The sequence below is a fragment of the Agelaius tricolor genome, unplaced genomic scaffold (assembly GCF_023055355.1).
Source record: "Agelaius tricolor isolate 1412-34295 unplaced genomic scaffold, bAgeTri1.0.p SCAF_28, whole genome shotgun sequence".
Lineage (NCBI taxonomy): Eukaryota > Metazoa > Chordata > Aves > Passeriformes > Icteridae > Agelaius > Agelaius tricolor.
In genome coordinates, this window is record NW_027269288.1 from 8,346,000 (window position 1) to 8,361,685 (window position 15,686).

Sequence of the window (15,686 nt, forward strand, 5' to 3'; positions counted from 1 at the left end):
TATCCTGCACCATCACTAGTAATTCATGTGCCACACTTTAGTCACAAGGTGCTGCTGCAATACAAGGGGGGAGAGACTTAAAATGAAAGCATATTCCAATGTTTCTGAAAGAACTAATCTCAAGTATGCAGGATATTTGATTTATAAGTGAAAGGTAAGAATTGTATCATGAGAACTGTTGAAAATCTTTCTCTCATGGAACTCTCCCAGAGCAGCCAGGCCACAGTCACTGACTGTCCTTGTGCTCTCAGGCCTGCACCAAAGCCAGGTCTAAAAGCCAGGACAGATCTGTTCATCCCCACTACCATAGCCATGTATCCCCAATGCACAGGGGACACAGAACTGTAATTGCATTCTTGCTAAAAGCCTCCCACCATCATATTGCCAGTGCAAGTGGCTTTTCTAAGAGATGCTGGTGTGCACAGTTCATACCCTCAAAACAGAGAAACACCCCAGGGTGTTCACACAGCAGTGAACGATGCATCCTGAAAAAAACAGAATTACTCAAACTTATTTGGGTACTTAGGCTATTACAGTGCTCAAAAGCAATATGACCCAGTTGTAAGAAGGCAGTTTCAAATGTCCAAGCCAGTTCTCCTGTTTTAATACAGTTTTAATGAACATCAGTCCAAGAGATCACTTGATAGTATGAGGTACATTCCTTGACCACATATGGCTGTGCTTAAGGAAAAGGACAAACATATAATTAAATTAAATACTGTCATTTAATTTAGTAGTAGTTTAATTATCAAGTTAAAAAAAATTATAATTAACTATTAACATTAATGACTTGAGACCTTTTAGAAAGCATGAGTCCAAAAGGAAATATCCACAGATGGTCACAGACTTGTAGTGTTTCCACCAGCACTGCCACCTGCAACAGTCTCTTAAAGGACTATTTGTTCAGTAAAGAAATTGGTCTTCAGTCTGTAACAGGAACCTTGGCTCCGCTACTTTGCGTGGTCTTCCAAGAGGTACACAATCAGCTCGTAGGTGGACAGGACAATGGCTGTGTTTGGGATCTGCCTGATGAGCTGGGCAAAGAGTCCTCTGTAGAAGGCCAGGTAGCCCTCCTCCCGTGCCACCAGCCGTGCTGTCTGCAGGAAAGCCTTGTACTTGGTGCCCTCCTCGCGCAGGCGCGTCCGGATCACCTCTGCACACAGAACACAGCCCACAGTCACCCAGAGAAACCTGCCAGCACAGGCAGAGCTCCTGTGGGCAAACCCCAGGGACAGGGAGACAGGGAAACCTCTGCACCAGCTGGCACAGCCAGCCAGGGAACCTGGACATACTGCCCTCCAGGCAGGAGAGCGTTAAACGGGAGTTCACCAGGGAACCCTGGGCACACTGCCCTCCAGGCAGGAGGGAGTTAAAGGGGAGTTCACCAGGGAACCCTGGGCACACTGCCCTCCAGGCAGGAGGGAGTTAAAGAGGAGTTCACCAGGGAACCCTGGGCACACTGCCCTCCAGGCAGGAGAGCGTTAAACGGGAGTTCACCAGGGAACCCTGGGAACACTGCCCTCCAGGCAGGAGGGAGTTAAAGGGGAGTTCACCAGGGAACCCTGGGCACACTGCCCTCCAGGCAGGAGGGAGTTAAAGGGGAGTTCACCAGGGAACCCTGGGAACACTGCCCTCCAGGCAGGAGGGAGTTAAAGGGGAGTTCACCAGGGAACCTGGACACACTGCCCTCCAGGCAGGAGGGAGTTAAAGGGGAGTTCACCAGGGAACCTGGACACACTGCCCTCCAGGCAAGAGGGAGAGTTAGAGAGCAGTTCTCTTTCATGTGGAATAAATGAATGATTGGCTCATTGAAGCTAATACAGCTCTAAATGCTTTACTGATGCTCACATAATCAATATTGCTCCTTCTACACAACCATGTCATTCACATCTATCCAAATAGACTAACACTGTTCAGTGGCCAAGTGCTTCCCACAGCCTGACCACAGAATCCCAGAGGCTGTGGGTACTTACCCAGCTGAGGCTACTAGGGAGAACAGAAACATTAGGCAATCAGTTTTTGGTGGCTTTTGAGTTGCTTTTGAACCAGCAAGTCCCAATCACCAAGCACATGTCTCACTAGGAACAGTGGGACCAGTACTGAAAATGCCAGTGCAGAAGCCACAGTAACATGGATTTGGCCCTTCAAACAGCCAAGGGTTTTACAGCCCTAGACCCTGCATTTGTCTCAGATTCCAGGCAACAGCTGTTGTAGTGCACTCATGAATGGAAGGGTTAACATACCATGAGGATAAGCAATACAGGAGGCACAGCCCTTGGAAACAGCAGCAGCAACCATCAGTCCAAAGAAGCTTGTCGAGGTCCTCTCGGTCCCATTAGAGGAAGGGGGCAGCTGGACTTCCTTTAAGTGCTTTTTTAAACTTTCATAAATAGCAAAGCAGATAATGGTCTCAGAAATCCCTGCATAGGAGGCAGTCAGGCCCCTATAGAAACCACGGACACCTTCTGTCTGGTAAACATATCTAGCACACTGCAAAGCATTCATTGGTTTGGAGCCCCTCACTCTACAAAACAAACAGAACAGAACATATCATGAGTCAGGAAAAAGAATTAATATTAAAAAAAAAAAACCCTTATGGCTTTCAATACTTTTTATAGCTATGGAAATGGTTCTCTAAGTTTTACTCCAAAATTCTCCTAGGAAAGCTGCACAGAGCAGGACTACAATGTTAAGAGTGCACACTTGGCTTTGCTACTTCACTAATATATACTCATATTTCCTTCAGCTCAGGTTCAATCTAGTCTGTCACAGTTCACAGCAAGGCCTTAAAAGCCAATAAGCACTGAAGACACACAGCTTTGTGTCAAACTGGTGATTCCATTTAAAGCCATCTTCAGCAGGCCAAGAGACAGAAGTCCTGCTGCATGAGACATGATCCTTCATTTTAAGAGGCAGCACTCAGTTCAGAGGTGCCACCCTGCAAAGTGCTGGAATTAAGTCTTATAAATTATTTATAAAGTTGTCGTGCCTCATAAGATCCTTTTAATCTGACCTAGCATGTCCTTGCAGGAAGGAATTTCCATTCTAAGCAGTCAGGTTATTAGCAGAGTCCCTTATTGCTTTGATATCCACCAGTGACCGTGAAGCATTCAACTAAAAGAAATTGCTGTCAAATTCCCTCTGTCTTCTGGATGTGTGGTTAACAGTAACATGATGCAAAAGAACATTAAAGCACTGCAGCAGATCCTTATTGCTTGTAGGCAGTTATATGAAATAAACTGCTGTGTGTTCATCCCAGTTTGAAGGCAGCACCCTCCTGAGACCCCACCTGTCTGACCTGGGGCCAGTGCAGGTGATGCTGCCCAAAGGGACACAGACTTCACCCTCCTGCTCAGCCTCCCACTTAGCTCTCATGGCCCTTCCACAGCTTCTACCACTGCTGTACCACAACCTTCACACATTTATCCTCATCTTCAACCCCAGAGGATTCTGTAAGCAACACAGAGAAATAATGCTATGCTAAAATAAAGATTTACAGTGAAACCAGAGGCTGAACCTAACCCAGCACTCAAGGCAACTCCCACATCCTTCTCAATAGTTTCTGTGCACCAAACTGAAGAAAGACACACAGAACATGAACCTTTAGTCTGACCACACAGAAACATGGCTTGAAAGGTGGAACTGAGAGTTAGGGAAAAACTGGGCAAGACCTATCAAAATACAAAGAGCCATGAGTAAAACCATGATGGTTCAGTTTTCCAGAGGCTGCTGTGGCCACCCAGAGGCTCCCATTCCCCCCCTCAGTCACTCACTTCCGTTCCAGCTGCATTCTTGTTTTCACCATCCATATAGGGTTCATCAGGGAATTTGTGATAAAGGCTGAAAAAACACGACCACAAGTGCAGCTGAAGCCAGGCCATTGGATTGCCATGAACCTTACACCCTGTGCAGAGACACTTTCAAAAGCCACACAGGTGCACAGCTTCCAATTTCATGTTAAAATTCAGGAGGCATCAACTCATGGATTCTTCCTTTTTGCACCTATTTTGTGTGTCATGCTCCTAAGGGCTGTTGCAGACAGATCCCTGCCTTACTGGCTGCATTTGGAATTCCAGCTCAAAGGAAACCCGTGGGGACACAAACCTGAACTGGACTTGTGTTCCCCAGGGCTGTAGGTGGTGCCATTGAGCTGCTCATTAACAGAACCCACCCCTAATTAAGAGCTTACTTAGGGAATGATTATTTTTAGTGACCACTCTGGTGACTGATGATTGAACTGGGGGAGCTCTTCTGCAGTATTTTTCCTACAAGAACAAACTATTTTTCCCAGCCTGGTAGGAAAAATACAACATCCTGAAACAATTTGGCAAAAGCAGTATCAGAAGTTTAATGGTGTTTACGAATATTTTTTCCTTGCATTAAGAGAGATGACCAGAGCATTGCAGTAGGAAAAAACATCCTAAATTAGTAAACAACAATCTAGAAATATTTCTGTGCTGAACAGAAAAACAGCTCCTCTGTAGACAAGGCCAGCTAGGAGCTAACAATCTCCTGGGTTTTGGCATGTACCAACCCAGATTAAGGGCACATTTTCAGCACCTACCACACACTGGCCTCTGTTCTAGGAATTACAAACACTCACCTGCAGAACCTGCAGAACAGATGTGCACAATGTTGCTGTTGGGCACAAACATGCTGTTAAACTGCTCTTTGGCTTTGGAGTAGCAGGCAAAATAGACAGCTCTGTGGGGGTAGAAAAGAAGAAAAGCATTGTAAAACAGACAATGTCAAAGGAGACAATTACTGTTCTTTTCCCAGCCCCCTGAAAACCACAGCTCTCTGAGGAGGCCTCCACATGACTACTTCCATCTGCATGGACACAGGGGGTTTGTTTTCTCTCTTCCCTTACCCTACAGTGCCACAGTTTGACTTGACACCCACAGGGCAGGAATATTTTGCTGTGGGAGGCAGCATGAGTGGTTGCATGGAAAAGCAGAGCCCTGCATTCAGAACCCTGCTGCAGAGGGTACCTGTACAGAAACAGCATTCCCTGCTTTTGTGGGGACACCCCACCTACCAGGCAAGAGGCCAGAGGTTCCTTTCTGACTGGAAAACTGGTTCTAACTGGTTCAGTTTCAGGCAGAGAACATCTGCCAGTATCCAAAGTACTAATGAGTTTTATCATTTCCTAGACAGATCTTCAGCCCTTCCAAGAACAAGACAAACGCTGGTGCTGCTGAGAGAGGGACACACACCCCTTCTGGGGCTGGCTGGGAGCAATGAGACTCCTTCCCCCTCAGCTGCAGTTCTTCATTTGAGAAGAATTTAGGCAAGCAAGGCCCAGGGAGCAACTCCTGTCCCCTGGCATGCAGCTCCACTCCCTAGGCAGACACTGCTATGGGTCCAAGGGAAGCAGGACATTAGAATAATGCAATTATTAACCTACAGACTTTCCTGCACTGCTTTCTCTTCCTTTTCAGGCTCAGAAGTGGCTCTTGCAATGATTTGGAACTTAAGTACAGTTGGCATTTAAGTGCCTTATTTACTCTGCACCTTCCAGCGTTATAGAAGTGTAAACCAGATTTTTATCAGTGCTTCTTGATGTGTACACTGAGCAGACTGCAGACACAAATCTCAGTTTACAGAAGGGAGAACTTCATGACCTATTATTTTGAATCACAAATGCACTGCAACATTTGTGTTGGCACCTTAAACATGGCTTTTAGCAATAGTTTAACTATTTACCTTGATGGTGCAACTCCAACCAAGTTTGGACCCAGCCCTCGGAAGAGTGACCTTGGTCCTTCTTTTTCCAGAATTGACCTTAAAACAAAAAACAAACAGGGAGGGAGAAGACAGTATTTGAGTTAAAAGTTAGTTTCTTGTTCTCTTGGGCAGAGAGCCAAAAGAACTGCACAAAAGCAAAGACTATGACTTGTGGAGCTGTTAGATTTTAATCTACATGATAAACTTCAAAATAAGTGGAATTATATACTGAGTAAAAACCACTGTACCATAAAATTCAGTGCTCTACAGGCAAATGGGTGTCAAATGGCATGAGGTTGTAATTTCCATTCTTTGAAAGCTGTCAGGAATTGAATGAAAGTTTCATGGAGAAGCCAGTGATAGCTGACTCTGATGAACAAAGAGTATTTTTAGTGTTCTCTGTATCTAAGCAATTCAGAAGTTTGCTTCCCATACAGTCCTGTACAGAGGAATGGAAAAAGCAACCCTTCTTCCTTTCACAGTTACCTAGGGATGTGCTTTTCCCCCAGGAAAGCTGAGTGTGGCAATCCCTCTACAAACAGTGGGAGTGCACAGTCTGCCACAGCAGCTCTCTTCACCGAGCTCACCCTGGGAAGAGCAGGCAAGAAATTCCAATTCTGGGTGGCTCTGGGCTCTGTGGGTGTGCACTGCACCCTCTGGAGCTGCCAGCCTTTCACAGTTTGCTCTCCAGCCTTTCACAGTTTGCTCTCCAGCCTTTCACAGTTTGCTCTCCAGGTCACTGGCACTGCTCAGAGTGCTCCCCACAGATTCCAGCCCAACCTCATTTGACAGGAGGAGCTTCTGGAACACTTTTGTTTTCTGCAGCAGAGCTGAACTTTCTGTATAAACTCCAGGGCTGAGTGTTTCCAAGGAGACACATCCACCAACTACTTGTTCTTTGTCACTTAACAGTCACGACTGCAGCTTCCAGCTGGGCTAACTCATCAGAATCCTAAATGGATTAGACAAAACCAGCCTGCCCTTCTGGAGTGCTTTCTATCAGCAGCAGCCTCAACCTGCCCTCTGGGTACCTGGTTTCCTTCTATTTACAGCAGTCAAGGCTTTCATACTTAACACCTTTAACTCTCTCAGAGCAATTTTACTGGCAGGGCTCCTTCCTTAGCCATACAATTTTCCCAAACCATGTCCAAGTCATGTCCAGTTTGGCAATGATCAGGACTGAGAAAGGGCTGAAAGGGTAAAAGCAAGAGACTGAACTTCACTTCTTCCTTCAAACATTTGTATTTTCTCAGGTCATAATCAATAGCATTATCTGCTCCTCACAGATGCTGCCTGCAAGGGAATGACAGCAGAAATACTTTGCTTTCACTTCTCAAGCATCTAAAGTAATCAGGTTGAAAGCTTGGCAATACACACAGCTAAGCAATTCCTGAAGTGAAATTAAATCAAGATCCCAGTCACCAAACTTAATGAGCTTAATAAATATATTAAAAGGCTGACCCATTTTAAACCATTTCTTCTCTCTCTAAAAATAAAAAGACAATCCCAGAAAAGGATGGGCCCAGAGGATGAATTAAGATCTTTCTGCCTCAAAAGTTTTCACTTTCTTTAGTTACAGCTGCCTAAAGTCCAGTGCTGCAATGTGAAAAGACAGCAAAGGAAAGGGCATTAAAATCAAAGCAACTGGCACTGCCTCATGCATTCAGTCACGAATTGCTCTAGACTCACCTCTGAGTAGACAAAGAAATGTTTGGCAGGGGAGAGCAGGCTGTTTACAATACAGAAACTCAAGTCCCAGAATGACTCCAGCCAGAGAGCTCTGCAGAGAATTTGAATTAGCACTCCAGTGTTATATAACTGTGCAGCTTCTCCCCAGGCAGCCTGCCAGGCGTGCTGGCCTTACATAAAATCATTCAGCTCGCACTGCTGGGCAGTATTTTCCTTGGCACTCCTGCCACCTGATCTCAGCAGGACCTCTGCATCACCCTGGGCTGCCCAAGCAGCCAAACAAACTCAATCCTTCTGCAGGAGGGCTGACCATAAATCCATGGTGCTTTGCTATTAACATACAGGAGCTGAGATTGTCATAGATGCTGGTGGAACTTTGAGCAGATGTCTGATAATTTCACATTTCCTCTTCTTTATGGGCACACATCTGAAAGGGAGCAGCTAGAGCATCAAACATTGCAGTCTGAACCACTCAAGGTTTTTAGCAGAGACCAAGACAGGTACAGCCAGGGTTGATGCATAACAATGATCAGCAAAGACAGCAGCTAACAGCAGAGGAGAGCTCAGTAAGCAGCCACAGCTGAGAAGGGTAAAGCCCCCAGGACCCCCACAGGACATTATGTTTTAGTGAAGTGGAACTGGGAATGGTGAATGGGAGGAGGAGCAGCACTCACTTGAGAACACTGAAGAGCCCAGGGGACACAGATGTTGGCCTGACCATTCCTTCCCCACTGATGGTCCCCAGCTGCACTTGGGGGTAGTAGACAGTCCTGAAGGCCAGCTTTGAAGACTGAAGCCTCGTCTTTATCACCTCTAAGGGACAGGTAAAGATGGCTCCAACTGTTCCTCCACACCTGCAAAGTACAATTCAAAGAGAAGGCAGAATGTGACAGGGGTTGTTGCAGGGATGTGCAGAAGCACAGCACAGAAACGAGGTCTGAAGGCTGCTCTGGTTATTGCACACTGGACAAACAGGCAGCTCTGGCACCAGGCAGGGCAGACTGTGCCCATGCCCTGGGGGAGGGACCTGGGTAGGGATGGGACTGGTAAACACAAAGGTGTTTCCAACACCAACAAACATCCCTGACTGCCCACGGGGTCAGGGGCCCAGTGGCTGCTCCCACGTCCTGCCAGGACCTGGGAGCTCTGCCTGTAAAAACTTCCATGGCATCCATCTCTCAGAGGCTGCTGTCCTAAATCAGACACAGCCTTGCATGGATTTTTCTTATGGGAAGCAGGAAGCTGCCAGAGGAGAACAAGCCACTGGGGATTAGGACACTACAGAATGAAAAAAATAACAAAATTCTTCACCATTTCAGTACTTAGGATTAAAGAACTGCCTTCAGAAGTAGCAAGTATCAAAACTACACTAGGCCAGGCACTTTTAAAAACAATGGATATCAACTTTTAGGGGGGAAGGAGGGAAGGAAGCAGCAAGGATGAGGAGGAGGGTTTGCAAACAGAATAACAGGGCAGAAAGGCTCCTGAAGAACAGACCTCCCATACTCTGATAACAGAGGGACAAAAATGAAATATTATACACACATGACCCTATAATAGGCATATATTCATCTTAATACAATCAGACTGAGCCTCAAAAAAAAGCACATTGGGCAAGAATATAAAGTGTATGAGTCCTAATTTTAATTTTTATCAGTGATCTGGAAAGTGACTGGTCAAACTATTTCTCTGCTGCTGTTCCTCTTAGGTAATTGAATGTTCCTTCTGGCAAACTTCATGATTAAACATAATGCTGAGGTTGGCTAAAAGGTAATACATCTCCATTTTATTGCTCAAACACACTGGGATTTAGGAAGACTTCGGTAAGTATTTTGGGTTTCTTGCAAGGGTATTTACTACAGCTGAACCAGCTAGGAAATATTTCCTTTGTTTGCACAAGTGTCAAAGCATGTGATTGCTTCAGAAACCTGTGTTTATGACTTTCCTTAGAAAACACCAGGGGTCAACAACTTAAATCTCTGTGATGTTCATGTGAAATTGCAATTTTGGTAGTTTTCCATGAAAGGGAGATGAATTTTAAAAAATAACTGTACCCTTTTTCTTGTGTACAAAACCCCACATTGCATGCACTAATTTGGGAACAGAGATCCACAGAAGGCCATTAATAAAGGCATTAGTGGGTATTTTCTAAAGCCCCTTCCAGACATAACTACCTTACTAGGAGAATCTTTTTTTAAACACAGGGAGAGGGCAATGAAAGAATGGCAGAAAGATCCAAGCTGTGGATGCACACCAGCCCGTGAATGCAGGTTATTTTGCCTGCTGAACCAGTGTGTTTTATATGAACAGAAACCATTCTCTGCCAGAGCCCCAGAGGTGCATTAACAGCGTGGCCACCCAGGCTGTGCAGCCACAGAGCTCCAGGTTCTTCAGCAGGCTCCGAAGAACAGCCCAGACAGACCCCAGGGAGCACAACTTCCTCACCACAGCCTTCAGGTTCTGCAAGATTCTGTCCAAGTACAAGCCCAAACTGTCCTTTTCAAATGCAAATGCACCCACCAGAAGAAACTGCTTTCATGGAGACTGGTAATGTGATTTAACAGCATTGTTCAGTTCCTCTTCCTTGCTGAGAGGGATGGAAACCTAAACTAGGGACAATCCACCCGTGCACAGTGACAGACACTGAAAGAAAGAGCTTTGCCTTCATCCCTCTGAGAGCTTTTGAATGTTGACTGCAGTCACTGAGCTGATCATGAACTCAGCCCACAGCAGCTGGAATTGTGTCATCTGGCTCTGAGACACCCAGACCTTATCAGCCTCTGATTATTGTGTGTACTGAAGGAGGGCTTGGAGCTGAGCCCTCTGTGGCTCCACACAGCTCAGGAGGAAATGGCTTCAGCTCATCCTTCTCTCTTTGGTCGGGTGCCTCTCGCCCTTTTCTGAAATGACATTTCAAGGGAAAGAGGCCCATCAGCAATGGCTTCTCCAGCAAAGCCTTTCCTGCTCCCACAGCTCAGACATTACCTGGGACAGAAGGTGTTTTCAGGGTCCCCCCCACTGCTGCCTTTCCAGCTGTGTCTATCCAATACAGACACACATACGTGCAATTAACTCCTGACTAATCAACAGGCTCCAGAGCAACCACAAGTCTGGGGAACCTCATCAAGGTGATTGGATTGTCTTAATTCCCAACTCTTTTATCTACCAATGCTCCACTACTGTGTCTTCAGTCCTCAGTCCCTATTTATTTCACATGAAACAATGCTTGGACAGTATCAAGTCATAAATTCATAAACTGAAACTTTATTTTCTGTTTCAGAACTACCAGCTGCTCAGTCTAGTGACTCCTTGCCCCACAATTTTTTAGCCTCTCTGGCATATTCTCTCCCACATCAGCTGTCTTCTTGCCTTCCTAGCCCACTCCTTGCCTTTCAGCCTTTTAGTCAGATAATCCAGTTAATCTGTGCAGCCTTTAATATTTAAGTACTTCTGCTAATGCATATATAATCCTCTGATACCCAGCATGACAAGTTAGTATCTGCAACACCAGTTTGAACAGCTCAGAGTTTATGTTGTCAGTGGAACATTTAAGAAAAAAAACCAAACCCTTATCTAACAGCAATTCTCAGAGTGTCACCAGGGTGCACACATTATGTCCCAAATAGAAACACACTGCAGATAGTTCAAGTAAGGACTTTGATGTATTGGGCAGTTTTTTTCAGATGAGATGATTTTCCTTTGCATGGGATTCCCACACATCATCCCCTGGGAAGATGCCTGAAAAACAACAAACACACTGTGCACAGAAGAAACACTTTGTATTCCTAGGGTGTCCCAAATGCCTACAAACAACCTCAGCTGCATAAACAGCCACAAACCCTGAAACATTCAGGGGTATGAAGCAGGATAAATTTGATTTGGGAAAATGGTGAGCTGCAATCAAGGCAAAACCTGCAAGCCTTCACACTGTGAGTCAGGGTTTTTTGCTGCATCAGTGCAGCACAACAGCTCCAGAGATGTTAATGCAGTGTTCACTGCACAAGGCTCTTGCAAAAATCCTCAAACAGTGTCTAAATCTGTCCTTGGTGAACAGCACAGAAACCCCCTGGAAACAAAACACCACAGCAGAGTGTTTTCAACAGGTCAAACATGGTGATACAGAATGCACTCCCTATTAACAGCTGAAGAAAAATCATTTACTTCCATAAAGAGAGCAACGTTTAAAAAACACGCAGAGGACACACACATCAGAATCCAATTCCCATTTTTCTCCTGCTGCCAGGTTTCTATCTGTACAGAGTCCACCCCCAAAGTATCAATGACCTGCATTTGAAACAAACTCTCAGCACCCACTAGCACATATGATAGAGATGCCAAGAATCTTAATTAAGGCTTACTTCATCAGTCCTAGATTTAATTACTGAGCAATATTCTTAATACAAATATCAAGCCAACCTGAATGTTAAAGGAAGTCCTGCAGAACAAAGTCCTTCCAGCAGAGCACCACTGACTCCACCAAGGTCACAAAGATGATGGAGCTGCCTGGTTACAGCAATCACAGCTCAGAACCAGCCTGACACATTTGGCTCGTATTTGATATTATATTGATTTTCTAAAACATGCCACATGCTCTCTGACACGCACACCTGAAACAGCAAAGCAGGTTCCACCTTTGATATTTCATTACTGCGTCATCCAAACTGTGAACAAAACAAGCCTCTGCATTCTCAGATGCTAAAGAAACTGAGTTTCAGAGCAATACAGACTGTTCCTAATGCTTTAATGCTATTAACCATTCATTCCATTTCCACCTAATCACGTTGTTACCAGGTGTAGCTGTTCCTGTGCTCCTTGAGCTGCCACACTGTTAATGAGGTAGGGAATGCACAGGAGCCTGAACCAGGAGCAGGGTGGGACAGTCAATCCCAGCACAACTCCCAGTCCTGGACCACACAAACATCTTCAGGTGAACACTGCTCCTCTCCACTTCACAGGTGGAAACATCTCCCAAACTGTTTGTCAGCATCAGCACATTGCTGAACACTCCCACGTCTTAGGAAATCTCTGGAGTAACCAGCATTCCTCCAGTTGGGAAGGCAACATCGAATCCAGCTTTTCCCAAACAAAAACAAGCAACGACTGCACCAACTTCAGCAGGGAAACAGGAGCCCTGAGCTGTAAACACCCTCGTGTCTGTTGTGCAACTGGGGCATCACTGTCCCTGCTGCCCCTGAACGCCCTCAGAGCCACACTCCCACCACAGCCCCACCAGGACTCTTGGCTTGCTGGTGCTGCTGGAAGCCTGGAAAGGAACTAACAGACACTAAAGGGCCAACGAGTCTGTCTGCCTGAATAACCTGGTTAATAGGAAACCATCTATTTCAACAGGCTGGAGAGCACTGTGCAACACTCAGGTGCATTTCATCACTCGCAGCCTCTGAAGTGCCAAACATTCTATTCTGGCCCCTCAGACTGTCTAAGGCTGGCCTGCCTGCTTTGTGCAAACACAGAGATAGGAATCACTTTTTAATCTGACACCACAGCCCATCCCCACCTTCCCAGAAAACCATCACAATACCAACAATGCCTCTATCAAAATTATTTCAAGTGAATGGGTTCCTTTTACTTTCTCTGCATAAACCACTTCACAACTGAACAGAGTACTGGGATCCCTGCAGAAGGCAGGGGCACAATAAATCACCAAGGAAGATGCTGGCTTCCCAGAACTAGATTAAAACACTGATGAGTTTAAAATTCCTATTTATTTATAGTCTGAGGAGTTACATGAGGACAGCAGGAGCTCTGGATGGGCGCTGTTACTATCCAAACAAATTCCACGAGTACACCCAGGTCCAGCTTCCAGGTTCCAGGTACTGCTCTGATGTAAGTGGGGGAGGCAGAGGGGACAGAGCATTCAGGCCAGCAGAAGGGCAGTGTCTCTGAAAAACTCAAGATTTGTTTGGTTTAATATTATATCAAATAAACCTTTTACTCCAGGGACATGTCAGAGGAAACAGAAGTATCCTGTTAAGCAACAGAAAAACCAATGATCTACTATCAGACACATTTAAGCTAACAACAGGTTTCATGTTGGCTTCCTAATTACTGTCAGCTGACAAGCACTAAGGAATAGTCTATTACTTAGATAATTAAGCTGTTAAAAAACTGAAATAAAGTATTTCTGACAAGGCCAAAAGGGCACTTAATCTGCACAACAGATGATTAAAACCTAATTTATGCCGTACAATTATCTTCCTAGACTACTATTAAAATAACTGCAATAATTTAATTTTCGAAGGGTTTCTGGTTGGTGGTTTATGGGTTAGGGCTGTTACTTTTAGCTTTTAACACAACAAACCCAATACAAGTCCTTGAAGCAAGAACAGAAGTGGGTGCCACGCCAGCTCATTCACCCACAAGTGCCAGCACCTTCTCCACCCCTGTTCCCCTGCTGGAGCTCCTGCAGGCCGGAGTGACCCCGGGATCGCTGGGCAGAACTCGCCCCGCTCTGCAGCACGGAGCTGCGGCCCGGCCGTGGGGAACCGGGCCGTGGGCATCCCCCGGCCGTGGGGAACCGGGCCGTGGGCATCCCCCGGCCATGGGGAACCGGGCCGTGGGCATCCCCCGGCCGTGGGGAACCGAGCCGTGGGCATCACCCGGCCGTGGGCACTGGGGCCGGCATCCCCCGGCCCGGCCCGCACGTACCGGGTCATTCACCGACCGGGCCGGGCTTTGTCACCGAGCACCGCCACGTGTGGCGACAGCGCGGCCCGGGAACGCCCGGGGGTCGGGAACGGGGGCGGGAAAGGCCCCGCTCGTCTCCTGCGGGGAACGGAGCGGCGGCTGAGGGCAGCGGCCCCGGCGCGGCCCCGGTGCCCCGGGCACAGCGGGTCCCGGCCCGTGTCCACCCCGCGGGCACAGCGGGTCCCGGCCCTGCCCCGGTTCCGGGGACACAGCGGGTCCCGGCCCGTGTTCGTAGCCCGGGCACAGCGGGTCCCGGCCCTGCCCCGGTGCCCCGCACTCACCCCCCGGCGAAGAGGTGCAGCAAGGTGTTCTCCTGCGGGCCGCCCGCCATGGCGGTGATGAGGACGATGAGGATGAGGATGAGGATGATGAAGGGCAGGGCGGTGCCGGCTCCCGGTGTCACCGCCGGGCCGCGCGCCGAACGGGCCGCGCGCGCGTGACGCCGCCGGGGGGGCGCGGCCGGCGGCCGCGCGTGACGTCACTGCAGGGAGACACCGCCCCCTCCTTGACGTCACGGGGCAGCCGAAGACGAAAATAAAATCATTTTAGGGATCATCTAATCCCAAACCTGCCGCGAATGTTTAGGGACGAGGTGCAGGTTACTGGGAGGTGTTACAGCGCCGGTAGAGCAGCCACAGGCTTTGTGTGGGGCGCGCTGTGGATAAAGAACACCCGGTCAGCAGGGAGGCGCCACACCAGGCCAGCTCCACGCGGCTCACTGCGAGATTTTCACCAAAACGGTCCCTTTTCCACCCAAAGCGGTCCCTTTATTACCAAAACGATCCCTTTTCTACCAAAACTGTCTCTTTTCCACCAAAACGATCCCTTTTCCACGAAAATGGTTCATTTTCCACCAAAACGTTCCCTTTTCCACATAAACGGTCTCTTTTCCACACAAACTATCCCTTTTCCACCCAAACTGTCCCATTTCCACCCAATCCGTCCCTTTCCCGCCGGGTTCTGCCGCAGCGCCCTCTGCCGCGCCGTCCCGGCGGTGTCCCGGTGCCGCGGTGACCGCAGCGCCGCTCCGGCACCGAGCCCGAGCCGCGGGTGAGCCGAGCTCTGGGGATGGGAGCTATGGGTCAGCTCTCCCGCCCCATGGCCGGCAGCACGCTGGAAGCAATGCCAGACCCTGATGTGACTGTCCCGCTGAGCCCACGGAGCAGTGTGACACGCCGGGTCCGCACCGCTCCCAGCCGCTCCCTGCCCGAGCACCGCTTCACAGAGAACAGTTACTGAGCCCTGGGCCACCTGCCCTGCCCCGGCCGGGCTCCTTCCTGCAGCGCGGCTCCGGCCCGGTCAGCGCGGCTCCGGCCCGGTCAGAGCGGCTCCGGCCCGGTCAGAGCGGCTCCGGCCCGGTCAGCGCGGCTCCGGCCCGGTTAGAGCGGCTCCGGCCCGGTTAGAGCGATTCCGGCCCGGTTAGAGCGGCTTCGGCCCGGTTAGAGCGGCTTCGGCCCGGTCAGAGCGGCTCCGGCCCGGTCAGCGCGGCTCCGGCCCGGTTAGAGCGGCTCCGGCCCGGTTAGAGCGATTCCGGCCCGGTTAGAGCGGCTTCGGCCCGGTTAGAG

The 15,686-nt window shown here is 48.3% G+C and overlaps 1 protein-coding gene across 1 annotated transcript; it reads right to left on the reverse strand.

Moving 5' to 3' along the window:
* Positions 1 to 592: 592 nt before the first annotated feature.
* On the reverse strand, positions 593 to 14,608 carry SLC25A33 (solute carrier family 25 member 33). Its single transcript, XM_071449283.1, has 7 exons — positions 14,403 to 14,608; positions 8,091 to 8,270; positions 5,707 to 5,784; positions 4,604 to 4,704; positions 3,774 to 3,840; positions 2,244 to 2,524; positions 593 to 1,153 (listed from the first exon to the last, which is right to left on the reverse strand). Exons 1-7 carry the CDS (start codon positions 14,450 to 14,452, stop codon positions 951 to 953), a joined length of 960 nt encoding a protein of 319 aa, XP_071305384.1. The 5' UTR covers positions 14,453 to 14,608; the 3' UTR covers positions 593 to 950.
* Between the last annotated feature and the right edge of the window lie 1,078 nt (positions 14,609 to 15,686).

Bases quoted from the DNA above. Each gene is read 5' to 3' on its own strand.
- SLC25A33 (XM_071449283.1), bottom strand. From the start codon at position 14,452: ATGGCGGGCGGCCCGCAGGAGAACACCTTGCTGCACCTCTTCGCCGGG. The intron at 5,785-8,090 runs GTGAGTGCTGCT...TTTTGTTTTAAG, and splicing joins GGGCTCTTCAGTGTTCTCAA to GTCAATTCTGGAAAAAGAAG. The intron at 1,154-2,243 runs GTATGTTAACCC...TTCTGTGTGCAG, and splicing joins CTGTATTGCTTATCCTCATG to AGGTGATCCGGACGCGCCTG.